The sequence below is a fragment of the Tursiops truncatus genome, chromosome 15 (assembly GCF_011762595.2).
Source record: "Tursiops truncatus isolate mTurTru1 chromosome 15, mTurTru1.mat.Y, whole genome shotgun sequence".
Taxonomy (NCBI): domain Eukaryota; kingdom Metazoa; phylum Chordata; class Mammalia; order Artiodactyla; family Delphinidae; genus Tursiops; species Tursiops truncatus.
Genome location: NC_047048.1, coordinates 3,739,371 through 3,764,124, shown reverse-complemented (window position 1 = coordinate 3,764,124; position 24,754 = coordinate 3,739,371). Strand labels below are relative to the sequence as shown.

Genomic DNA, 24,754 nt, shown 5'->3' with positions numbered 1-24,754 from the left:
GGCCTCTGTGAGCGCCCTGGCTCTGATTTCCCTAACGTCAGAATTCAACTTCTGGGGTTAGAAATGTCTCAGCCTTCCAGGACCTCCAGTCACAAATGTCCTGGGGCGGGCGGGGGGCGAGGCAGCCAGCCGATCCTTAAGTGCTTCTCGCCCTGCTTTTGGATTTGCTTCAGGGTGGACCCCCCTTTAGGGATCCCAGAGCCTGGGTAGCAGCACCTGGGGGTCAGAGCCTAGACCCTGGCGCTCTGGCTGGGATACATTTTGGGTGACCTGGAGACGACGTGGGCGGGGGCCGGGTGCTCCCGGGGCTCGCGTTCTCGGGTGCCGCTGCCGTGCCTGAGCACGTACAACCCGGGCCACTGGCTCCCCAGCCAAGGCCTCCCCCAACCTGGGCCTCTGTGGACCAGTCTGGCTAGTTCGCCATTCCCCTCTCCCCGTCTTCTGGGCTGGCCCCCTATGCCTCCTCCCCCCATCAAAGCCAGAGTTCCAGCTTCCAAGTTTTGGAGCTCTCGTGCTCCAGCCCAGACCCCATAGAGAAGCAGGCAGCCCCGCAGATCTTGTAGTGAGGGGCCCTTTGCCCAGAATGGGCAGAGGGATCCAGGGTCCAGCAAACCAGGGCCAGACACAGCAGTGGACGGAGGAGCCCAGATAAGGGGGAGTGCAGGGGGCGAGGGGAGGGGGTCCCCGCTGCACCCAGACCGCTGGTCAGGTCTTGAAAGGGATATTTGGGTAATAGGGCCTTACTGACATCTGGTACTAAAACACCTAATTGGCTTGGCTTTTCTAGTGTGTCTGCTTTCTCCCCCAGCAGCTTGACCATACCTTCACCCTTGACCCCTACCCATGATGCTTTGAATGTCTGTTTTGGTCTCTTGCATTTGCTCTCACGCTGCACTCTGGACGCAAAGCGAAGGCTGGGAGTAGGGCAGACGGCGCAGCGGGTCACTGAGCTTGGGTCCGAGCCTGGCTCGTTGCTCCGTAGGTAGGCGAAACCCTTTTCTTTGTGTCCCCTCTGCCCCCCCCCCCCGGGGTTTGCCCCCACCGGCTATGGCAGCAGCGGATCGCTTTGGCATTTACGGATCGGGTTTTGGAAAACCAAACCGAGTGACCACAGCCAACCCCACGTACCGAGCCAAGAGTTTTTTCTATGAAAAAAAGTTTTTCTGCATTTCCGCGGGTTTCTTTGTTGGGACTTTTTCTCCCCCTGCCCTTGGCAAACTCTGTCGCCTCAGGTGTGGACACGTCCAGAAAGGCTTTCCTGGTCCTGAGACCCCCTCCGCTGCCCCTACCCCTCGGACCCTGGCCTGAGCAGACCAGCCGCCGTCGGAGGCGGCCCTGGTGGGCTGTCAGGCTCTCGGGAGCAGGGGGCGGGGAGGGCCTCAGGAGACCCCGATTACCCTCATCAGCATTTCGTGGAAAGCACACCTTTTTTCGGCCGTCTGCTTTCCAACCGTTCTTCCATCTCAGGGTGCTGGGTTGGGTTGGGGGCCGCTGCTGGCTTTCTGGGGTCCGATGTGGACATTCCAGACCTCCAGAAACCCAGAGCCAGCCCAACCCCGCCGGCAGAGAATGCTGGGCAGGAGAGAGTTCTGGAGGCTCCACACCTGAGCAGCCCCGGGAAGGCCACCTCTAGAAGGGAAAGCTGGCCCCGTGTCCAACCCCGTGCCCCGCCCCAGCCAGCCCCCCGCCCACCCCCTGCTCAGCTCGGCCAGCCCCCGGGGGGCCTGCCTGAGGTGGGGGACCCGGGCGCTGCCTGCAGTCTGCCTACACTTAGCCTGCTTTGCCGCTGTGGCCCACTGGGCGGAGACAGAGCCATGTGACGTCCGCAATGTGAATGGATCGCAAGTGTGCACTGCCTGCCTGCCACCTGCCCGCCCCGCTGGCCTCCATCCCGCTGCATCCATCGCTCTGGGAGCCGGGTCTCCGTCTTCTCACTCCTCTTAACAGACCTTCTCTCTCTCTGCCTCCTTCCTCTCTCGACTCCCTTCGGGCATTCCTTGGGCTCTTGTCTGCTTCCCTCACTGAGGGCTCCCTCGGATGAATGGGCAGACCGAACCCTGTCCTCACGGGCACTGCTGGGGCCGCCGCTCTCGGCCGCTAGCTGCACTCCAGCAGCCAGGCGTCTTGGGGCGTAGGCAGGAGAATGTGGAGTTGGCCACCGTCCAGGGCCTGTCCACCTCTGGGCCCAGACTCCCTGCCCCCAGACGACACGGAGAGACGACGGCTCATTTTCCTCCAGCCTCTTGTTGGAGAGTTGTTTCCAGCCCGGCCTGGCCCAGCCCTGGGCCAGCGGCCCCAGAGCCACCTTCACACTCCCAGCGCCCTGGGCAGACAGGCCCCCCCTGGCAGGTGTCCCTCGGCGGCTCCTTGACAGAGGTACTGGGCGCCCCCCCCACCCGCCGCCCTTGTGGGGTTAGCTGGGCTGTGTCCCTGGAAAGGCAGGAAGCAAGCCTGTACCTCCAGAAGGTCTCTCTTTTTGGTGAGGGCTTAGTTCACATGCAGGGAGTGTCATCTTCCCTGCTGTGGCTGCCGGGCCCACAGCTTGCCCCTCCTTTGTCCCGATGGCCCAAGCTGGGCTCAGGGCTGCAGGTCCTCGGGCCGTAGGGCCAGTTTCTGGGGAGAAGCTTGTCTCTCTTCAACCGGGGAGACAGGCTGGGGCTTCCTTAGTGTCTTTCCACTAGACTGTGGGTGATGAGCCAGCCCGCCCCGGGTTCAAATCCTGCTCTGCTGCCTGAGCCCCTGACGGTGCCGAGCCTCGGCCTGCTGGAGCCGAGTGGACCCGCCCTCTGCCCCCTTCCTGCTCCCGGGGGTCGTGTAGCCCGCTTGTGGCTCCCTGGGTTGCGATGAGATGAGATTTTCACAGATAAGAAACTAGCGGCTCAGAGAGGGCCGGGGATTTGCCCCAGGCTTCCCAGTGCGGGCGTGTTGCTGGGAGTCAACTTTGGACCCCAGAGCCTGCTCAGGGTTTCCACCATGGGAGCCCCCCACCCCCCAAGAAGAGACCAAACTCCACCTTCTCCTGCTGCCAGCCGCCAGGCCTCCCACTGGTGAAGCTGCCCCCAGGCGCCTGTGTCCGAGCCTCAGCCCGAGCCCCCAGGGCCCGCCCTCCCCTCTCTGCCCCGCCCTCCCCTCTCTGCCCCGCCTTCCCCTCTTTCCTCCTCTCCCCTCCTGCCCCCTTTCCCAGCCTTCACGTTGTGCGTCGGGGCGTGTGTGTGCGCGTGCGTGCGCGTGAGACCGTGGAGAGCGCTGTCTCCAGTCCTTGTCCGTGTGTCCGTCCCCCTCCCTGCAGCACAGGTGCATGTTGGTGCTCCCCTTGCAGAAACACTCTCGACTCCCAAAGCCGCTGCCCACCTCTGGGCTGTCCAGGATGCCCAGGTCTTGGGCTCGCTTTGATGGGGGGCACTGGGCCACTGGGGGGACTTGTGGGCTGGCGAGGAGTGAGGAGCTGGGCTGGAGCCAGGGCCCCTCGCTGGCGCTCCAGCTGAGATGGGGCAGTGGGGGGAGGCGCAGGCTCGGGCCAGGGCTCTGACTCGCTCCCTGTTTTCTGCACGCCAGATGAGAGCTCCGAGGACGAGGACGAAGACGAGGAGGACGGGCTGGACGAGGAGGAGGTCGAGGCCGCCGGAGGCTGTAGGCTGGGGGCCCGGGAGCGGGCGCTGTCGCCAGGCCTGGAGGAGAGCGGGCTGGGCCTGCTGGCCCGCTTTGCAGCCAGCGCCCTCCCCAGCCCCACCGTGGGCCCGTCCCTGTCAGTGGTGCAGCTGGAGGCCAAGCAGAAGGCCCGCAAGAAGGAGGAGCGGCAGAGCCTGATGGGTAAGTACCAGCAGGTGGGCTGCAGGGAGTCGGGTGTCGCTGCCCCATGCTACAGATGAGGCATCCGAGGCTCAGATAAGCTGGGAGCCCTGCCTCCTGGGCCAGCCGTGTCCTTAGCAGAGGGCACTGGGTGTGGCGGCTGTGGCCTGCCACTCCCTGTGAGGAGTCTCCAAAACCGCGCAGTGACCTTCACTGTTGATGCTGCCAACGAACAGCACCTGACCCTCCACCTCAGGTGCCCGACATCAGGCAGCTCAAGGAAGCAGAGGCCTCGGATCTGCGGCCCGCGGGGCTGTGGGAGCCCACGGGAGGCCCCTGATCCAGCCTGGGGGGTCAGGGAGGCCGCTCCAGGTTGGCGACGCTCTGGTTGAGGCACGACAGAGAAGTGGGAGGTGGCTAAGCGTACGTAGAAGAAATCAAGGTGCAGGTGGAAGGAACAGGCCATGCAGCCTTTTGGAAGAAGGGGAAGCTCTTTACACTTGGGGCAGTAGAGGGGTTTCATTCAGTGAGATGCACTGGCCCAGACAGGGCAGGACTCATGGGGCCTGGGGTCACAGCCTGGAGGAGGTCATCAGTGTGCGTGTGTGTGTGTGGGGGGGGGCAGGTGTTGGGTCGCTGTGAGCCAGGCCTACCTTCCCACTGCCTGGATGGGCAGACAGAGGCAGCCGGCACTACCACTTGGGCAGGAGGCTCAGCCTGGTCCCGGCCCCACTTGCTCTTTCTGCATCTCCAACCATATCCTTGCCTTCTTGGGATAGACAGACGTCTTGGGACCCTCTCCTGGGCCCCCTCCCTTTCTCACGGGGCCAACTCTCCCAACATGGACCCAGCCCACCTTCACCTGGGGATGGTGTTTGCGACTGAGGTGGTCCTACATGTGTTCAGGCTGTGAGCTCGCCTGGCCTCAGTAGGGGCAGCTCCTTGGCCGGGCTGCTCCGGCCTCCTTGCCCTTTTCTGAGCCTTAGCGGTATACGTGAGGCCCTCCTGGCAGGGGCCGGGGCCAGGAAAATGGGCCCTGGGTGCTACCCTACTGCCCCCCAGGCCTCCCCCAGCTGCCCTGGCTTCACGCACTCCACAGGCTTCAGGACCAAAGCCCATTCCCAGAGGCCTGCACCACCTCCCGAGACCCCATCTCTGGGGTGATGTCACTGTCTCCCCGGAGTCCACAGCAGGCTCCAGGCCCTGCCCTGCCTCCCTCCTCTCCCTTCTCTCTCTCTTAGCCCCATGTTCTGCAGTTGTCCCCTGGGGGCTTCGGGCCTGGCTCCATCCAGGCCTACCCCTCTTGGGTGTTCTTTGCACAGAAGCAGCTGCAGGGCTTTTCCTCAGAGCTCACACTTGACCAGGCCACTTCTCTGTGTAGGGCCTCTGACTGGCTGCATTGCCCTCTGGACAGATAGCACGTATGTGACCCTCCACCCTCAGACTGGCTGCTCAGACAGCATCATCCTGTCCACAGCCTCCACCCCACCCCTGTTTGCACCAGGCATCCCAGAGCCCTCAGGCCTCTGCACTTGCCCCAAACATCCGTTTCATCTAAATTGTCAAACGTATTGGCAGAGAGTTCACGATTTCCCCTTTTAATGCTTTCAGTGTCCTAAGGGTCTGTGGTGATGTTGCCTTTTTCATTGCTGTTACAGATAATCTGTTTCTCTTCTTTATTTCTTGATCAGTGTGGCTAGAAGTTATTGATTTCAGCTCTTTGTTATTTCCTTCCTTCCTTCCTTCCTTTTTCTTTGGGTATAATTTACAACCACTTCCCATTTCTTCTATTTATTTATTTATTTTTAAAATTTAAAATTTATTTTTGGCTGTGTTGGGTCTTCATTGCTGCACTCGGGCTTTCTCTATTCGCGGTGAGCGGGGGTAACTCTTTGTTGCGGTGCATGGGCTTCTCATTGCGGTGGCTTCTTGTTGCGGAGCTCGGGCTCTAGGCGTGCGTGCTTCAGTAGTTGCGGCATGCAGGCTCAGTACTTGCGGCACACAGGCCCTACAGCGTGCGGGCTTCAGTAGTTGCAGCATGTGTGCTCAGTAGTTGCCGCGCACAGGCTCTCGGGCGCGTGGGCTTCGGTAGTTGTGGTGCACGGGCTTAGTTGCTCCGTGGCATGTGGGATCTTCCTGGCCCAGGGATCAAACCCGTGTCCCCTGCATTGGCAGGTGGATTCTTAACCACTGTGCCACCAGGGAAGTCCCTGTTTCACTTTCTTGATAGTGTTGTTTAAAACAAAAAATTTTAATTTTGATGAAATCCAATTTATCTATTTCTTCTGATGTCACTTGTACTTCTGGTGTTATGTCAGAAAGTATTGCCTGATTCAGGGTCACAAAAATTTAGTCCTGTTTTCTCCTAAGAGTTTTATAGGTTGAGAGTTACATTTAGGTCTGTGATCCATTCTGAGTTATTTTTGTGTGCGAGTGATGTAGGGGGTTTTTGCATGTGGAGATCCATTTGCCTCAGTATCATGTGTTGAAAAGTCTGTTCTTTCCTCATCAAATGCTCCTGGCGCCCCTGTCAAAAAGCAGTTGAACAGTTGAAAATAAATATGAAGGATTATTTCTGGATATTCAGTTCTATTCCATTGATCTGTGTGTCCTTATGTCAGTACCACATTATCTTGATTACTGTGGGAGTTTTTGTAGGAAGCTTTGAAACTGGGAAGTATGAGTCCTCCATCTTTGTTGTTCTTTTTCAAGATTGGTGCTTCAGAGTCCCTTGCATTTCCATATGGATTTTAGGATCAGTTTATCCATTTCAGCAAAAAAGCCATCTGGGATTCTGATAAGAATTGTATTGAATTAGTAGATAATACTAGGGAGTATTGACTCCTCAACGATGTAAGTTTTTCAGTCCGTGAACGTGTAATGTCTTTCCATTTATTTGGGTCTTTAATTTCTTTCAGCAATGTTTTGTAGTTTTCATTGTATGAGCCTTGCATTTCTCTTGTTAAATTTATTTCTAAGTAATTATTGTTTTTGATGCTATTCAAATGGAATTCTTTTCATTTTTGGAGTATTCGTTGCTAATGTATAGGAATATAATTGATTTTTGTAAATTAATCTTGTGTCTTGCAACTTTGCTAACCTCATTTATTCTAAAAGCTTTTTAGTAGATTCCTTAGGATTTTCTGTATACAACAGGGGTCCCCAACCCTCAGGCCGTGGACCGGTACTGGTCTGCAACCTATTAGGAACTGGGCCGCACAGCAGGAGGTGAGCGGCGGGCGAGTGAGTGAGCAAGCTTCATCTGCCGCTCCCCATCTCTCCCCATGGCTCGCATTACCGGCTGAATCATCCCCCCTCCAATCCGTGGAAGAATTGTCTTCCATGAAACCAGTCCCTGGTGCCAAAAAGGTTGGGGACCGCTGATATACAAGATCATGTCACCTACAGATAGAGATAGTTTTGTCTTCCTTTCCAGTGTGTATTCCTTTTATTTGTCTTGCCTAATTGCTCTGGCTAGAATCTCCCATGCAATATTGAATAGAAGTGGTGAGAATAGGTATCTTTGTCTTGTTTGGTTTTTTTTCCTGCCCTCTAGATCTTAGGGAGAAAGCACTCATTCTTTTACCATTAAGTATGATGTTAGTGGTGGGTTTTTTCATAGATGTCCTTCGTCAGGTTGAGGAAGTTTCCTTCTATTTCTCATTTGTTGAGTGATTTTATCATGAAAGGGTGTTAGATTTTGTCAGTTACTTTTTCTGTGTCTGTTGTTGTGTTCATGTGGTTTTTATCCTTTATCCTATTAATATGGTGTATTACATTTTTTTTTTAAAGAATGATTTAAAGATTTTTTTTTTTTAAAGAATGTCAAACCAACCTTGCATTCCTGGAATATATCCCACTTGGTCATGGTGTATAATCTTTTTTATATGTTTCTGGATTATGTTCACATTTGTTTATGTCCTTCTGATGGATTGACTATTTCATCATTTTAAAATGTCCTTCTTGGGCTTCCCTGGTGGCGCAGTGGTTGGGGGTCCGCCTGCCGACGCAGGGTCATGCCCCTGTCTGGGAAGGTCCTGCATGCCGCGGAGCGGCTGGGCCCGTGAGCCGTGGCCGCTGAGCCTGCGCCGTCCGGAGCCTGTGCTCCGCAACGGGAGAGGCCACAACAGCGAGAGGCCCGTGTACGCAAAAAAAAAAAAAAAAAAGTCCTTCTTTGTCTCTAGATTTTTATCTTAAAATCTGTATTGTCGGATAAAAGTACAGACATACCTCAGAGATAATTGTGGGTTTAGACCAACACAATAAAGCCACAATAAAGCGAGTCACACAAATGTTTTAGTTTCCCAGTACGTATCAAAGTTACGTTTACGCTATACTATAGTCTTAAGGGTGCAGTAGCATTATGTTTTTAGAAAAAGGTACATACCTTAATTAAAAAATACTTTATTGCTAAAAATTGGTAACCATCATCTGAGCCTTCGTTGAGTCTTCGTTGAGTAGTGACACCAAAGGTAACTGATGACAGATATAACAAATATAATAATATAATATAATAGTAATAATGAAAAAGTTAGAAATATTGTGAGAATTACCAAAATGTGACACGGAGATATGGAGTAAACACTGTTGGAAAAATGGCGCTGATAGACTTGCCCAATGCAGAGTTGCCACAAATCTTGAATTTGTAAAAAGATGCATATCCGCAGAGTGCAATAAAGTGAGGGATGTCTGTATCGCCACCACAGCTCTTCCTTGGTCTCTGTTCACATCGTATGTCTTTTTTTATCCCTTGACTTTGCATCTGTGTCTTTACTCTTGTCTTCATTATTTTTTGTCTATTTTTTTTGGTCTGTTTTTTTGTTCCTTTGTTCCTCTTTTACTGCCTGTTGTTTTGGGGAGGAGGCATTTGCACAGGACGCTGGTTGGGAGTCAAGAACGCAGGTTCTACTCCCTGCTCCGTCCTGTCCCGCAGCGAGGCCACGGCAGATCCTTCCCTCTCTCCGGGCCTCATGCTTGTCGCCACCACAGGACCCTGACAGAGCCCGCTTCCTCTGTGCCAGGCACCATTCGTGCTGCCCAGTGGGTCTCATAAATATTTATCTTCTGACGCGATCTTACCCTTGAGGCTCCACCCTCCCCTCTTTCAAGCGAGTGTCCACTCCTGGTCACTGCTCTGTGCACTGTCCTGTACTGGCTCCCTCTGCAGGTACCTGCAGTATTCTGTGTGCATCTAGGTTTTCTGCAGGGGGCTGTCATCAGGTGGGGTCTCATTCTGTCATACCCAAAAGCAGGACTGGCAAAGCCAGTGGTGTTTTGTGGCCTGCACCCTGATTAGCCACGAAAGCCCCCAGCTGCCTCCCCCGGCAGCTCTGTTAACAAAAGGTTAATTAACAGGATCATTAAGCTTTGCAAGTGCGCCCTCCTCCCAGCCCACCCTTGATACTGCGGCTGCACCTGTTGGGGTGATGGGGCTGGGCGTCCCTCAGGAGCCTTTGTGGCCAGGCTGCTGGCTGCTCAAGGCTCCGCAGGCCTGGGGTGCAGGCCTGGGGTCCAGCCCTGGCTTACCAGCTCATTGGTCTGGGACCCAGGGCAAGTCCTTTGCTGGGGTGGTCAGCCCAGGGCTGTCACGGACATCTCATCTCCGGGGTCTGCCTGGAGGAGGCAGGCCCTCCTCATTCTCCGCATGGGGAGAAGCACCATTAACTCCCCGTTTAGATTCTTTCCCTGGCCACCAGCTCTGGGCCAGGCTCTGAGCTGTCCAGTGTTGTGGGCTCCAGGAGAACTCGGGGATCTATTGCTGGGGGCAGAGCAGGACGAGATAGACAAACACAGACGGGACCTCTGCAGTGTGCTGTGTGCCTGTGGTGATGGAGGGATGGCCAGAGGACTCCCCAGGACGCAGAGTGGGTCTTCTCAGAAAGGAGGCTGCAGCTGTCCAGGTAGAGGTCAGGGGAGAGATGGTGCTCTGGGCAGAGGGCCAGCAGGAGCGAAGACCTGGGGGTTTAAAAGGACAGAGGACAGCGGATCCTGGTGAGAGGTTGTGCATTCAAGGAGCCCAGGAGCTGGGCCCTAGGCTCAGGGCTGCTCTGCAGCAGAGGGATGTGGGCCCTCCGGCTGTGGGAAGGGGCGGCTTCGGGGGTGAGGGGAGGGGCTGGGCCCCAGGGCTGTGTGGGTTCTGGGGAAGCCTGTCCTCTAGAAAGGGGAGTGTGTGCCAAGGACCTCCCAGTTCTGAGAAGTGGCACCAGCAAGCAGAGCGGAGGGCCCTCTGGGCTCGGGGATTTTGTGCAGGCTTTCCCACCTTCCTCCCTTAGAGCTGCTGCCCCTACAGGTGTGGGCCCTCCCCGGCTCACCTGCCCTGGCTTCCGGGACTCCTGTGGAGGCACAGGAGGGGCGGGGAAGCTCACACGTGCCCAGGCAGGAATCTCCACATGCCCAGACGATGCTCTTGGGGTGAGGGGTCCGGAGCAGAGTCTGTGCAGCCGGCGGGGTTTGGGACGGGAGGGGCCAGCAGGGTCTGCCGCTCACAAGCATGCGGCTGGAAGCCCTCCTCCTCTGGGCCTCAGGTTCCTTCCCCGAGACGGGTTGAAGCCTCCCACGGTGACGCCATCCCCTGTAGGAGGGCTGGGCTGTGGCCTTTCTCCTGGTGGCCAGAGCGGCTGGGTGGGTGGGTGGGAAGTGGGGGCCCGGGAGCCCCTGTCCACAGCCCCTCCCTCACCCACGTGCAGGCACGGAGTTCGAGTACACCGACTCGGAGAGCGAGGTCAAGGTGCGGAAGCGGTCGCCTGCTGGGCTGCTGCGGCCCAAGAAGGGGCTGGGGGAGCCAGGTCCTGCCCTGGCTGCGCCCGGCACCCGGGGCCCCGGCAGCCCCGACAAGGCCAAGCTGGCGGCCGAGAAGGGGCGCAAGGCCCGCAAGCCGCGGGGCCCCAAGGAGCCTGGCCTGGAGGCGGGGCCCGAGGCCAGCGACGACGACCTGTGGACGCGGCGGCGCAGCGAGCGCATCTTCTTGCATGACGCGTCGGCCGTGCCCGCGCCCAGCAGCGTTGCGCCTGCTGCCACCAAGCCCGGCCGCTGCGGCAAGGCTGGCCCGCCCAGCCCACGCAAGGACGCCGGCCGCGCGAAGGACAGGAAGGACCCCAGGAAGGTAGGGCGCGGCGTGGGGCGGGGGCCCTTGGACCTCCTGTCTCGGAGTAGAGTTCTCAGACCTGGGCGAGGCACAGAGACCCCAAAGGGCGGTGGTGACCCTGAAACGCAGTCACCCACCTACCGACGACCTCTGTGATGGGCACTCCTCTGGGTGCCCCTTGATGAACGTCTTTGATAAGGACACCTGCAGCCGGGCTAGCAGGTGTTGTCGTGTGAACTGATGAGCTCAGATGATATTTCAAGGTCTCTGCCGTAACTGTCATGCGCTACATGACAGTGATTGCTGTTGGTGACAAAGTCTTAGCTCTCACACCCAAAGGAAAACCTCATTTCTTGAGAGGTTAGGGAAAATAGAGATGGGATTTCTTTTTCCCCATCCAAGGTTCAGAGGTCCCTGAATTCTCTCCACAGACACCGCAGGTTGAGAACATCTGCTTTTCAAGAACTCAGTGATGATTAGACCTGTTACCCTTCTTTTTTTTTTAGACCTGTTACCCTTCTTGCACTGGCTGCTAGGAAGCTCACGGCCAGTAGTTCGCTCTTTAGGTGGTCGCATTCAGACCTAATGGCCAGCTCGCAACAGTGGTCTCTGACTCAGGCCTCTCTACTCCATGTCCCTGATGGAAGGCAAACCCTCAAATAGCAGTGTCATTCTAGACAAAGCCACAAAAAGGGACCAGACTCCGCATCAATTTCCTGATAATGGGTGGTAGTGAGGAAGGGGCTGCATTTCAGTGTCATCCACAGGGATCTCTTGTTCTTGTTTTCTCACGGCTGAAGCCATCTCAGGTTTTTCTGATCCTTGGAGAGAAGGCGCTCCAATAATACATAATGATGATGATTGTACAGGGTTGACCCATGGTAGGGGCCAGGCGTGTTCTAACCAGTTTGTGTACTTAATGTGTTGGTAAAGGGAAACGCGTTGCCTCTGCTCACAGCACATCTGACACTAACTCCCTGGGGTTGGTGCAGACCCCACAGTGAAGGGCTCAGTCCCACAGGACTGCCCCCACCCCATCCCCACTCCAGATGCCAGTCGCAAGTCCTAGGTTGTCACCTGTGCTTTTTGACCAACCAGCTATAGATCAAGGATTTTCATGACCCCTCTCCTCCGGTCGATAATTCACCAGAATGACAGAACTCCGGAAAACACTTTACTTACTGTTACGGTTTACTGTAAAGGATGCAACTCAGGAACAGCCAGATGGAGGAGAGGCACAGAGCAAGGTGGGTGGGAACGGGTGCAGAGCTCCCATGCCCTCTCCGGGCACACCGCCCTCCTCGGCGTGTTCACCAACCTTGCGCTCTCTGAACACCGTCGTTGAGGGGTTTTTATGGAGGCTTCATCGCAGAGGCATGATCGATTAGTAACTCAACCTCCAGCCCCTCTCCCCTCCCTGGAGGATGTGGGTGGGGCTGAAAGTTTCAAGCTTTTGGTTGTAGCTGGTCTTTCTGGAGACCAGGCCCCATCCTGAAGCCATGTAGGGACTCACCAAGAGTCACCTTATCAGAACAAAAGGCGCTCGCTCCTATGACCCAGGAAATCCAAAGGGTTTTAGGAGCTCTGTGTCAGGAACAGGGGCAGGGACCAAATATGTATTTCTTTGACGTCACAGATGACTACTTACAAAGCCGCATGAGGTAGGTCGCTTACTCATATTAACTGCACGTTACAGGTAGTCCTGGAACCTGCCCAGTTAGCCCAGCAGCTAATGATTATCAGAGCTGAGCTTTCAACACTGGGGTCTAGCGCCAGAGCCGGGGCCTTAACCACAGGGCAAACCGGCCTCTCTGGGCCTTTCCCACGAGGGCACCTTCTGTTGGGGAGAGAGGGACCAGGGGCTCGCGCACCTGATCTCAGCCTTCTGATGACACAGTCAGACACTGGGACGGAACCGATTCATGGTCAGCCAAAGGAGAAGTCACACACCAAGGAAATCACTCCAGGAACAACCAGTGTTCATAGTTTTGTGAGAGACACTTTTGTATCCTGCTTTTGCTGTTGTTGTTTTGTTTTTGCCGTACGTTGCGGAGCACAGGCTCCGGACGCGCAGGCTCAGCGGCCATGGCTCACTGGCCCAGCCGCTCCGCGGCATGTGGGATCTTCTCGAACCGGGGCACGAACCCGTGTCCCCTGCATCGGCAGGCAGACTCTCAACCACTGCACCACCAGGGAAGCCTCTGTATCCTGTATTTCACACTTGGCGTTAGATCTTGTGCATTCCCATGTGGCATGACCGTTTATTTTACTTTTTTTTAAATCACTGTCTCCAAATGGCTGAATAACATTCCACCATCTTGCTGTCCTGTGGTTTTCAACATCTCCCGCCATCAACCATGCTAGCCATTGGTGATTTGGTTAATGATGGTCTTTTGCCATTGTAATTACCACAGCAATGAACATCTCTGTTCTGTGTACAGAACTTGTCAGTTTTGGAGTTTTTTTATTAAAAAAAAAAAAAAAATCTTCCCAGAAATGGGCTTTCTGGTCAGTGGGAAAGAAAAGGTTATCAGTTTTATCTGATTGTAACAGTAATTTGCATGATAAGGAAAAGGAAGAAAATTAAATTCCATACGGAGATAACTTTTTTTTTTTTTGGCTGTCAGTGTCTCTTGCCCTACTATGTACAGCTGCAAAGATGTGCCCCATAAGACAAGCTGTCTATTTAATAACAGAAGTCAGGGCAAGAGGAGACATAACCACATGACAAACAGTCCTTCAACCCCCAAGATGCAGTCTGATTTCAGAAATGTGCACAGGATCAAAACATGCACCAGAAACAAGAAAACATAATGTGTGTGTGTATATATAAAAAATACGTATTTCTCCCCCCAAATAGAGATTAAAATGAATACCTCTTATTGCGCTAACATTTCCCACTTTTTTTCCTTTTAATGCTCTTGGGTTTGGATTTCACCCGTCTGATGTGGAAGCTGTGACTTCTGCTGTTGTCTTGGTAACATTCGCCCAGTCTTCCTTTTTTCGGTGTCTTAATTTTCCATCTCCCCTGGCCCCATGACTTGGTCGTTGGTCGTTAGGCATGTCGCTTTTAAAAAGGCATGAAGTGACCCCTGCCCCCACCGCCCGTCACCTTTGTAGCCTGAACCTGCTTCTTATACAGAGTATCATCGCTTCCATTTCCTGTGCTGTCACCTCTTCCTCAGAACAGGACCCTCAGCCGCTGTGATAAAAGCTTGTAACTGTATCTACGGACGCACCAGGTTGCTGGATATCTAGGTTGTTTCCACTCTTTTGCTCTGATAAGTGGAGCCGTGCACAGTCCCCGTACGCTGGCCCAGTTTCCGCTCCCCCAGCGCGGGGGGCGTCCCTGAGCCACCCTGGGGGCTTTGAGTTGGTGGGGATGTGGCACCCCACACTTCTGGGGCAAGAGGAAAGTAACGCAGGCCTCCGGAAGCAGTCGGGCAGTGGGTGTACGGTTCTAAGTGCTCCTTCCAGGAATATACCTGTAGAACTAATTGGTAGTGTCGTTTTTCTTGGCACCATCCAGCAGAGGAATAAACAGAGGTGGGTGGTCGGATGAATCTCGGGTCCCCCCATCAAGGCACCTTGGGCAGCTGTTAGAATAAAACGTGACGCCACCACCTCTGTGTCTGCCAGACGTACTAGGGGGAAAACGTTGCAAAGCAGAATTTTTGGTAAATTCCCATCTGTGTTTAAAAAAGAAAGTACTGTGTATACACAGATGTGTCTGCATAGCCCACATGTTTACACGGTTATGTGTGCTTGCGGAAAGCTCTGGAAGGACACACCATGCTGTTATTAGTCCCTCTAGTTACCTCTGTGGTTGGTGGGATCGTTGGAGAGGAACTCACGTATATACACTTCGGTGGTGTCTTTTTTTTTTTTTTTTTTTTTTACAACAAGTAATATACAGTAGTAGTAAAACGAGATTGAAACCAGAAATACTTGCCAGGAGAGGGAGGGTGTTTTGTCCTCTCTGGACAGTGAGCGGCGGGGCCTGGGCCCTCTCTGCCTGCTGACGGCCACCCTGTCGCTTCATCCCCAGAAGAAGAAGGGGAAGGAGGCCGCATCGGGAGCCTCGCTGCCCCCTCCCCGTGTTCCTGCCCTGCCCCCCGAGGCCCGGGCCCCTCACACCAGCTCTCCGGCCGCTGCCAAGAGGAACAAGGCCAAAGCCAAAGGGAAGGAGGTGAAGAAGGAGGTGAGGTTTCCCATGGGGCCCCAGGCTTGGGTGAATTGCGTTGCTTGGTTGACAGACGGAGGCGTCCCTGGGTGTGCCCCACCCCCATGCCCCCAGATCCCTCGTGTGGCTGGAGGCGCTGCCTCAGCCCATTTCATCCTCCCTCTGGCCTGGGGGGTGAGCCCAGCTGGGACCCCAGTCCCCCATGTGGCAGACTCCACCAAGGCCTGGCTGTGACCCCGGGATTCCAGGGAGGGTCCTAGCCGGGCAGGACTGGGATGCCGTGTCCTAAGCCGCTGGTCTTTCTTGCTCTGTCCCCAGAACCGGGGGAAGGGGGGAGCCGTGAGCAAGCTGATGGAGAGCATGGCTGCCGAGGAGGACTTTGAGCCCAACCAGGACTCGAGCTTCTCTGAGGATGAGCACCTGCCCCGAGGCGGGGCTGTGGAGAGGCCACTAACTCCCGGTGAGTGCCCACGATGCTGCGTTGGCTTGGGCCTGGAGGTGCAGGAGGTTCTCCTGGGGCAGTTACTAGGGCCTGAGCTAGCATCGGGAGGGGGAGGGAATGGGCAGCTGGGAGGGAGATGGGGGGGTTTGAGTGCGTTAGGAGGGAGCGTACATGGGCTGTGTGAGCAGATGAGGGGAAGAGAAGGGGTGTGGATGGGTATTGGCAGGTGGTGGGGAGAAGCTGTCATCGAGACGGGTCTCAGAGGGGAGCAACTGGGCTTTGCTGGCTGGAGGCTGGGATGCTCGGAGGACATCCCAGGGAAGTGACATCCAGTAGGCACTTGGACCCGGGGGTCTGGAGCTTGAGGTTGAGGACATGAATTAGGTGGGGGTGGGGATGGATTGAGAGGGGGAGCAGGGCCAGCCCTGAGGAGCTTTGTCACCTGCTTGGGAGTGTATCTGTCAGCTATTGCTGTGTAACAACCAAGTGCTCAGACTCAATGGAGGGTGGCAATAAGTTGTCAGCAGGACAGCAGGGTGACCTTAGCTGGGCTTGCTCCCATGATAACGGGATGGCTAGGGGTCCACTGATTCAGGGACAGCTCTGCCCCACCTGGACCGCTGGGCTGGTCAGGGTGTGTTCTTCTCATGGCCGTGCTGCCAGAGGCTCGAGAGGGAGAGTGGGAACCAGTGAGGCCTCCCGAGACCTCGCTCGGTTCAGATTCAAGCACTTCTACCCACGTCCATTGGCCAAAACAGGTTACGTGGTCACGCCCAAGGTCAAGAGGTGGGAAGTCCACTCCACCCGTGGTGAAGCCGTGGCAGGGGTGTGGGTGCAGGCGGGGACCAAGAAGTGGGCCTGTCATTCCGTCCACCCCAGCGAGCCATCTGGGTTTCTCTGTGTGGGGTAATGGCAGGGAGGGCCCAGGTTCAAGGTCCTATAGAGAAGAAGAGCAGGCCCAGGAGGCTGAACCAGCGTGGTCGGGCCTGGAGGGGGAGAACTGAGGAGAGTCTGGGGTGGGGGTCCCAGGAGGGGACGTGGCCCGGGGCGGTGATGGGGCGTGGCAGCCTCGGGCGGAGGCCTGGTCCGGGTGGGCAGCGCTGACAGCCCAGCTGTGAGGGATTGTGTCCACCAGAACAGATAGCATCCAAGGTGGAGGAGGAGCTGGTGGAGGGGTCCCAGGGCTGTGGCTGAGGGGCGTGACGGGCTCTGATGACGCATCGCCTCATGCTGGGGCTCAGAGAGGGGTGGTCTTCAGATGAGGGTGGGGCAGCACCTGCGGGGTATCACCCCGGTTCCTCCCTGCCTGGGATCTTTGCAGACGCGCTGGGAGGGGAGGGGCTGTGCACACCTGGCACGCATGCAGCGCCCCGCACGAGGCCCATCTGCTGGCACATAGCTGCGCGCACAGATGCACGTGTGCCTGCAGGCACCCTGGGCCTTCTGCTCTGAGAGGGGTGACGGGGCGACAGGTGGGCCTGGGGGGCAGGGCACAGGGGACGGGACGGAGGGTCTCAAGGCTGACCCCCCGCCCCCAACCCCGCTCCAACCCCGCCTCACCCGAGCCCACTCCCGCAGCCCCTCGCTCCTGCATCATCGACAAGGATGAGCTGAAGGATGGCCTGCGTGTGCTGATCCCCATGGATGACAAGCTGCTGTACGCGGGGCACGTGCAGACGGTGCACTCGCCGGACATGTGAGTGCGGGCGGGCGCCAGGCGGGGCAGCTCCGCTCAGAGCCTAAGAGCCTCGCCCAGTCCTGCACCCAGAGCCTTGCTGGGCCTCTGTGGGCGCGTCGCTTCGCCTCTTTGAGCTGTGGCTTCCCTGCATAGGACTGGGGGGCATGGGCGGGCCCCCAGGTGGGGCTCAGCGGGAAGGAGCAGGAGAGGGCGCGCTGGGCTCTCCTGGATCTGTGAACCCTGGTTGTGCAGACGAGGAAACGGGGGCGCAGAGGGGCTAGACCGGCCCCGAGTTTATGCCGCAGGTCAGCAGACCCTCAGGCTCCAACGGCACGTCCCCGTGGTGCGGGAGGTAGAGCTGGCGCGGGGGGTGCTGGGAGTCTGGGGCGTGGCGGTTCCCCTGGGGACCTCACGCCTCGCCGCCCTGGCCTCGCAGATACCGTGTGGTGGTGGAGGGCGAGCGCGGGAACCGGCCCCACATCTACTGTCTGGAGCAGCTGCTGCAGGAGGCGGTGAGGGAGGGAGACGGGGCTGGGGAGGCGGGCGCGGGGCTGCTCCTGCCCACCGCCCGCGCTCAGCCCTTCGCCTTCCCAGATCATTGACGTGAGGCCGGCCTCCACTCGCTTCTTGCCGCAAGGGACCAGGATCGCAGCCTACTGGAGCCAGCAGTACCGCTGCCTCTACCCGGGCACCGTGGTCCGAGGTGAGCCCCTCCCCCGAGACCCTCCCTGGCACCCCTGTTTCCCGCCGTGTTGGCGTGGGTCCATTTGGTTCCTGAAACCCAAGTCAGGTGGCCTTAAGCACAGAGTTTTATCGGCTCGTCTGAGTGAAGACTTACAGGGCTTCAGGCGCGGTTGGACCCGTCACTGTGCCACGGCGTCATCGGGGCTCAGGCTCCCAGTGTCCGTCAGCCACGCTCTCAGCTGTGCTGTCATTACACCCCGCTCCTGGGGGCTCCCTCTCACCTTCTGAACAAATCCTGTTATCAGAGAATCTCCCACTTTTCCCATCTGGGTCCTAGGATGGAGTCCCACTGAGCTGGCTTGGGTCACATAGATTTCACGTGGGTCACAGGTCTTGGGCTCGTCCTTGCTGACGACTGAGGCAGCTTCCTGATTTTTGCCTGTGGACTGAGAAGGGAAGGCCGCTTCCCCAGGAACGTTGACGTTGTTAGCAGAATAAGAGATTGGAAGCTGGGCAGACAAAATAACAGGTAGCCCAGAAGATGTGGGTGTGTGGGTGCCAGACCGACAAAGCCGGCAGGTAGTCAGACAGTGCACACTTAGCTATTGCAGAACCACCACATCGGGGAGCCGGGGATCTGCGTGTGTTACAGCCCGAAGCCAAAACCAGAGGCCAAAGATAGTCCACCTCCTGGCCGCCTAACGTCATCCGTACGTGCCCAGGAGATGGGAACGGGGATGCTGGGCAGGAAGTTCTCTCACAAGGGGAAAAGTTCATCTCTGTTCAGCTCTCCCGGGGCTCTCTGGCCTCTGAGCCTTGGGGGCTGATGGCTTGCTAGGCCTGCCTCACGGGTGTCACTCTTGGGATTTCCCCTTACCATCATTCTGAGAACTCCAGTTCTCTCTCTCCTGTGCTGCATCCCGTGTCTTTCTCTTCCTTGTCCTTTTCCCTCCTTGTGGCAGAGGACCTTTCCGTAGCTTTCGGAGAAAAAGGGTCCATGGGAGGTAAATTCCTCAAGTACACGTGTGCCCAAGGTCTCCTTATCCTATCCTGTTTTTTTTTTTTTTTGGCGGTACGCGGGCCTCTCACTGCTGTGGTTTCCTCCGCTGTGGAGCACAGGCTCGACGTGCAGGCTCAGCGGCCATGGCTCATGGGCCCAGCCGCTCCGCGGCATGTGGGATCTTCCCAGACCGGGGACGAACCTGCGTCCCCTGCATCGGCAGGTGGACTCTCAACCACTGCGCCCAGGGAAGCCCCCTATCCTGTTCTTTAGAGATAGTTGAGCTGGGTATATATTCTACATTGGAAATAATCTTCCTTCACCTTTTCGAAGTCACTGTTCCATCCAGATTCTGATGTCAGAGGCCCAAATCTTCATAGGAGACCCACTTTTCTCTCTCTGGAAACTCAGAATCTTCCCATTATTCCTAGATCGGGAATTTCATGTGGTCTCTCCCCCTCCCCCCTCCCCCTTCTCTCTCTCTCTCTCTCTCTCTCTCCCCCCTCCTCTCCCTCTCTCTCTGTCTCTCTCTCCCCCCTCCCCCTCTGTCTTTCTCTCTCTCTCTCTCCCCACCTCTCTCTCTCTCCTCTCCCTCTCCTTCTCTCCCTCTCTCTCTCTCTCTCTCTCTGTCTCTCTCCCCCCCCTCCCCCTCTCTGTCTTTCTCTCTCTCTCTCTCTCTCTCTGGGTGTGGGTGTGTGTTGCTGGGTATTTGGGGGAAGGGGGCTTTGATTCGGAAGCAGATTTCCTTTGTTCCTAGATATTTTTCTCATATTACTTCTTGCAGAGCTTCCTTCCGTCATTTACCCTCTTTTTCCTGGAACTCACACTCATCTGGTGGCCCTCAAGACTAGGATCTTTCTTCTCATTCTTGTCCATTTTTTAAATCTTTTTGTTCTACTTTCCGGAAGATTTCCTCACCTCTGCTCTCTGGCCCTTCTAGTCTATTGAATTTTGGATATTTCTGCTGTCATTTATAGTATTCCTAAGAGTTCTTTCTTACTGTCTAAATATTTTATTTTATTTTTTTAATTAGATCTCTTTTTGTTCTCATGGATTCCTTTTTTTCCGGGGACATATTGTTTCCATTTGAGGTTCCTTCAGCTCCCTTTCCTTCTGCCTTTCCCTTCCTCTCCCTGTGGGCTGTGTGTCTGTGCCTCTCTGTTCTGTGCTGTCCTTTGTTGGAGGCTGTTCCTTCGTCACTGGTGATCCTCAGCAAGCAGACTGGACGCTGTGTGTGGGCGGGGCCTCCTGAAGGCTGGGGGGGGATGTTTTGTTTAGGGACACCAGTACCAGCACCTGCGGCTCTTCACTCATCGATAGCCCACGGCTCCAGCCTCAGGGCTCAGTGTCCAGCACTTGGGAATGGGGCTGGGGTGACCCCAGCCCCATCCTTCGTTGATCTGCGGAGGGTCTCGGGACGAGTGGACACGGCCGCGCGCTCGGCTGGACTGGGAGCCGGTGCTCCCGGGACCGCCTGGCTCTGAAGCCCACGTCCTGCCCGCTGCGCACCCGCCCTCCTGCATCCTGCTCCTGGGGCTGCTTCCCGGCTCGTCTCTGCTCCCCTTCGGCCCCCTGACTCCACCCCTCCTCCCACAGGCTTGCTGGGCCTTGAGGACGACGGGGACCTGATCACCGTGGAGTTCGATGACGGAGACACCGGCAGGATCCCCCTCTCGCACATCCGCCTCCTGCCCCCCGACTACAAGATCCAGTGTGAGTGGTGGTCCTGCCGCCCGGCGGGGGCCCACCCGTTGCAGGCTGGCTCTGGGCTCTGTCTGCTGTTTGGACCATTTGCACCCACAGCGGGTGGAAATGGCAGGAAGTGTGGGTGGGGGCTCCCAGAATGGTCTCGGGAGGGGGGAATCCCAGGCCTCCCCAGATCTGCACCCCGAGACTCGTGAGACCAGCCCCAGGCCGGGCAGTCCAGGCCAGGGAGGGATCGGTAACTGTCACGGACAGTTCCACGCTGTGTCCGTGATAGCGTTCAATTCTTGTCCGGTCCTGTGTGTCTGGAAATACCATCCCCTTTGGCCAGTACGAACCTCGGGTTTAAGAGGTGAAATGACTTATCCAGGGTCCCTCGACTGGTCAGAGGCAGAGCCGGGACTCGGACCCAGGACTGCCTGACCTCCAGGGGTCCAGTGTTTTCGTGAACCCTCCAAATGGATCATTAAAGCCACAGGGTCAGCCCCACCCTGGTCATTTATTCGAGGAGCCCCCGTCGCACGCATGTGCAGACACCCCAGCTGCGTCCCTGCAGATGGGCCTCCCACCCGACGGCGCAGCCCAGGGGGGCAGGCCACGCAGTGTCGTCTGGTTCCTCCCCCGCCTCCTCCCCATGACAGATGACACTCCTGTGGCCAGGAGAGTGGAGACCCGGGCCTGAGCCACTGTCTGTCCCGCCCCACAGGTGCTGAGCCATCCCCCGCCCTCCTGGTGCCTAGCGCCAAGCGCCGCAGCCGGAAGACCAGCAAAGACACCGGGGAGAGCAAAGACGGGGCCGCGCCAGGGTCCGAGGAGCCCGGCGCCAAGGCCCGGGGGCGCGGGCGGAAGCCCAGCACCAAAGCCAAGAGCGGTACGTTGGCCGTGCCCGGGCCGCCGGGACCTGGGGCCTGCTGCTCACACAGGGTCTCTGCACAGACACCGCTCCCCACCTGTGCGGGAACTTGGCGCTGCAGGGCTATTTGGACCCTGTGACAGATTAGGAAACTGAGGCTCAGGGAGGCGCGTTGACCTGTCAGAGGCAGAGCTGAGATCCAGCCAGCTGTGTTCCCTCCAGAGCAAAGTGCTTTGGGTTAAGAGCCCAGGCTCCCGAGGCCCACTCTGGGGCCACCACGTGTGGACAACTAAGGCGCGAGAGCCGCTCGTCCCGAGGCCCCGAGAGGCTGCCGCCCCAGCCCCGCTCAGGACCCGGCAGAGCCGGGATGGGGACGGGCTCGCTGGTCACGAAGTCCTGGCCTCACTGGGCTGTTTCCTTCTCTCTTCTAGACAGAGCTGCCGTCCTGGTGGAGGGGGGCTCGACGGATGAGGTCCCCAGTACCCCGTTGGCCCTGGAGCCCATCAGCACCCCAGGTTCCAAGAAGAGTCCCCCAGAATCTGTGGACAAGCGGGCCAAGGCCCCCAAGGCTCGCCCAGCTCCCCGACAGCCCAGCCCAGCGCCGTCCGCCTTCACCAGCTGCCCGGCACCCGAGCCCTTTGGGGAGCTGCCGGCCCCCGCCGCGGCCCTGGCCCCCACCGCCCTCGTCGCCATGCCCATCACCATGCCCGCCACGCGCCCCAAGCCCAAGAAGGCCCGGGTTGCTGAGGAGTCGGCCCCCAAGGGCGCCCGGAGGCCCGGGGAAGAGGCCGAGCTGCTCGTCAAGCTGGACCGTGAGGGCGTGACGTCGCCCAAAAGCAAGAAGGCCAAAGAGGCCCTGCTTTTGCGGGAGGACGCTGGCGCGGGGGGCTGGCAGGAGCCCAAGGGCCTGCTGGGCCTGGGCAGCTACCCTCCGGGGGCCGGCGGCAGCGAGCCCAAGGCGGCCCGGCCCAAGGCGGGGGACGGCGACCTGGCCCAGGAGCCTGGGGCCGCGCTCACGTTCGAGGACTCGGGGAGCCCCAAGAGCCCGGACAAGGGCCAGGCCGAGCAGGACGGGGCCGAGGAGTCAGAGAGCGGCGGCAGCAGCAGCGGCGGCAGCAGCAGCGACAGCGGCAGCAGCAGCAGCAGTTCTGAGACGGAGGGAGAGGAGGACGGCCAGGGCGGCGGCGGCCGGAACTGCAGCGCCTCCAGCTCGAGGGCCTCCTCGTCGTCCTCGTCCTCGTCCTCCTCGTCGTCCTCTTCGTCCTCCTCGTCCTCATCGTCGTCCTCCTCGTCCTCGTCGTCCTCCTCGTCCTCTTCGTCCTCCTCCTCGTCTTCGTCGTCCTCCTCGTCGTCGTCCTCTTCGTCCTCGTCCTCTTCCACCACGGACGACTCTTCCTGCAGCTCAGACGACGAGGCCGCCCCTGTCCCGGCAGCCGGGCCCTCCGCCCCGCCGGCCCTCGCCAGCAAGGCGCCCAAGCAGGCAGCCAAGGCCCGCTCCTCGGCCCACTCTGCAGGCAAGAAGGCGCCGGCGCCCGCGCCCCAGGCCCCCCCGCCGCAGCCCCCGCAGCCTGTGCAGCCCAAGGCCCAGGCCGGGGCCAAGAGCCGGCCCAAGAAGAGGGAGGGCGTCCACCTCCCCACCACCAAGGAGCTGGCCAAGCGGCAGCGCCTGCCGTCGGTGGAGAACCGGCCCAAGATCGCCGCCTTCCTGCCCGCCCGGCAGCTCTGGAAGTGGTTCGGCAAGCCCACGCAGGTAGCTGGGGGCGGGGTCGTCCCCACGTGTCTTTCTCTGGCCTCCCAGCAGCCCCACGGCGGAGTCTCGGGGTGACGGGTGTGGAGTCCGTCTGACTCCCCCAGAGTCCTGCCCCTCACACAGCAGCACTGCCTCTGGTCCCCGGGACCCAGACCCACCCTCTGCGGGACCCACTTACCGCGCAGGCCTTCAGCTGCCATGCCGCAGGGTCTCAGAACCGCGCGGCCACACAGCCTGAGTTTCTTTGCTTTTGCTTCATTTTCCGCTGAAAACGAATGGCTCAAGGCTTCTGGTTGGCTAATTAGCAGTCACAGCAGAAGGTACTTTCTTTCCCTCTCTTGGCCGGGCTGGGTCACTGCCTGCCCCTGAGCTAATCAGTGTGGCCCACAAGGCAGAACGTTCTGGTTGACTGGGTCTGAGTCATGTGGCCACCCCTGTAGTAGGTGGGTGTTTGTTCTCCAGGAGTCCTCCATGCCCCCCCATGCCTTGGGCACACGCAGACACGCACGTGTACACACAAATGCATGCATGTACACGTGCATGCACCTGCATATACACGCACACACGAGAAGCTTCTGTGTGCAGAAGGGGAACAGCCTGGAGGCCACCAGTCCATCCCATGCCCCTGGGCAGGAAGAGCCAGGCTCCTTGTCTACGGGTGCAGCCCGTCTGGTTTCCCCACAGCGTCTGCCGCCCTGGTCCACAGTCCTCCGAGGCCACGCCAGAGCCAGGCCCGGAGGAGGCACCTGGCTGGGTCTGGACCTTTTTAATGCCGGTGCCGCCAGGCAGGTTTTAGGGGCTGGGGGCTGGCAGCGATGAGCTTGCGGGGCCTCTGGCAGTGTACCGCTTAAGAAGCTTCTGGCATGTTTGCACTGTATCAGCTCCCTGGCTGCGTTAGCAAGGCCGGAGAAGTTGTAGGATGTTCTGAATCAAGACTAGCTTGGGGGTTTCTGTCTTAGCAGCAGCCTTTTAGGGCTCCCCACTGTGCCACCCAGGGTCAGCTGGATCCCCGGGGGGTTGGTGGGTGGACAACTCCACCTGCCACAGGCTGCACCCTCAAAGCCTCCTTAGAATAGGGTGGGGAACTCCCCCCTTGGTCAGGCAAGGGCTGCAGAGTGGGAAGTCGGGGAGGGTCCCCCCCGACCCCCGCAGCTCCTGCTCTCCTTCTGGTTTCCCTGCCTTTGCGGCACCGCCTTGAATCTGGGGCAGATGATCTGCTGCTCCGACCCTGCAAGGTGTGAGTTGTCGGACTTTACGTGCGTCCCCCACCCCCCGATTGCTGGCTCCAGGCTGAAAGGGCCTCTCTTAGCAGGGCCACCACTTGAGACAGCAAGCTTGAATGTGCAGCTTCTTGTAGAATCTTCCCTGACGAGCCGCACTCAGACATTCCAGGCCAGCCCCTCTGGAGCTCTGGTCCCAGCAGGCACTGTATCCAGGGCCGTATCAAGGAGTGATGGCTTCTGAGCCGAGGACAGGGGTGTCCTCACTGTCCTGCCCCCACGGCGATTGGCCAGTTCCTTATCTTAGCATCTCCCACGTGCCAGTGTCAGCGTTGCTCGGGGCGTTTGCTGCTGTAGGGTCAGAGCC

The 24,754-nt window shown here is 58.1% G+C and overlaps 1 protein-coding gene across 14 annotated transcripts in view; it reads left to right on the top strand.

Moving 5' to 3' along the window:
• TNRC18 (trinucleotide repeat containing 18) overlaps positions 1-24,754 on the top strand; it is a 107,042-nt gene that overhangs the window by 60,681 nt on the left and 21,607 nt on the right. For all 14 annotated transcript variants that reach the window (XR_012325952.1, XR_012325951.1, XM_033839961.2 and 11 more), the window contains 10 exons: positions 3,556-3,810; positions 10,476-10,891; positions 14,922-15,074; positions 15,375-15,516; positions 17,077-17,194; positions 17,613-17,688; positions 17,771-17,879; positions 20,457-20,573; positions 21,271-21,435; positions 21,849-23,167. Coding sequence is in view for 12 of the 14 variants with exons in the window: in XM_033839961.2 (XP_033695852.1) it covers positions 3,556-3,810; positions 10,476-10,891; positions 14,922-15,074; positions 15,375-15,516; positions 17,077-17,194; positions 17,613-17,688; positions 17,771-17,879; positions 20,457-20,573; positions 21,271-21,435; positions 21,849-23,167 (2,870 nt within the window). In the remaining 2 variants the exon portion in view is untranslated. The remainder of the gene's footprint in view (positions 1-3,555; positions 3,811-10,475; positions 10,892-14,921; positions 15,075-15,374; positions 15,517-17,076; positions 17,195-17,612; positions 17,689-17,770; positions 17,880-20,456; positions 20,574-21,270; positions 21,436-21,848; positions 23,168-24,754) is intronic.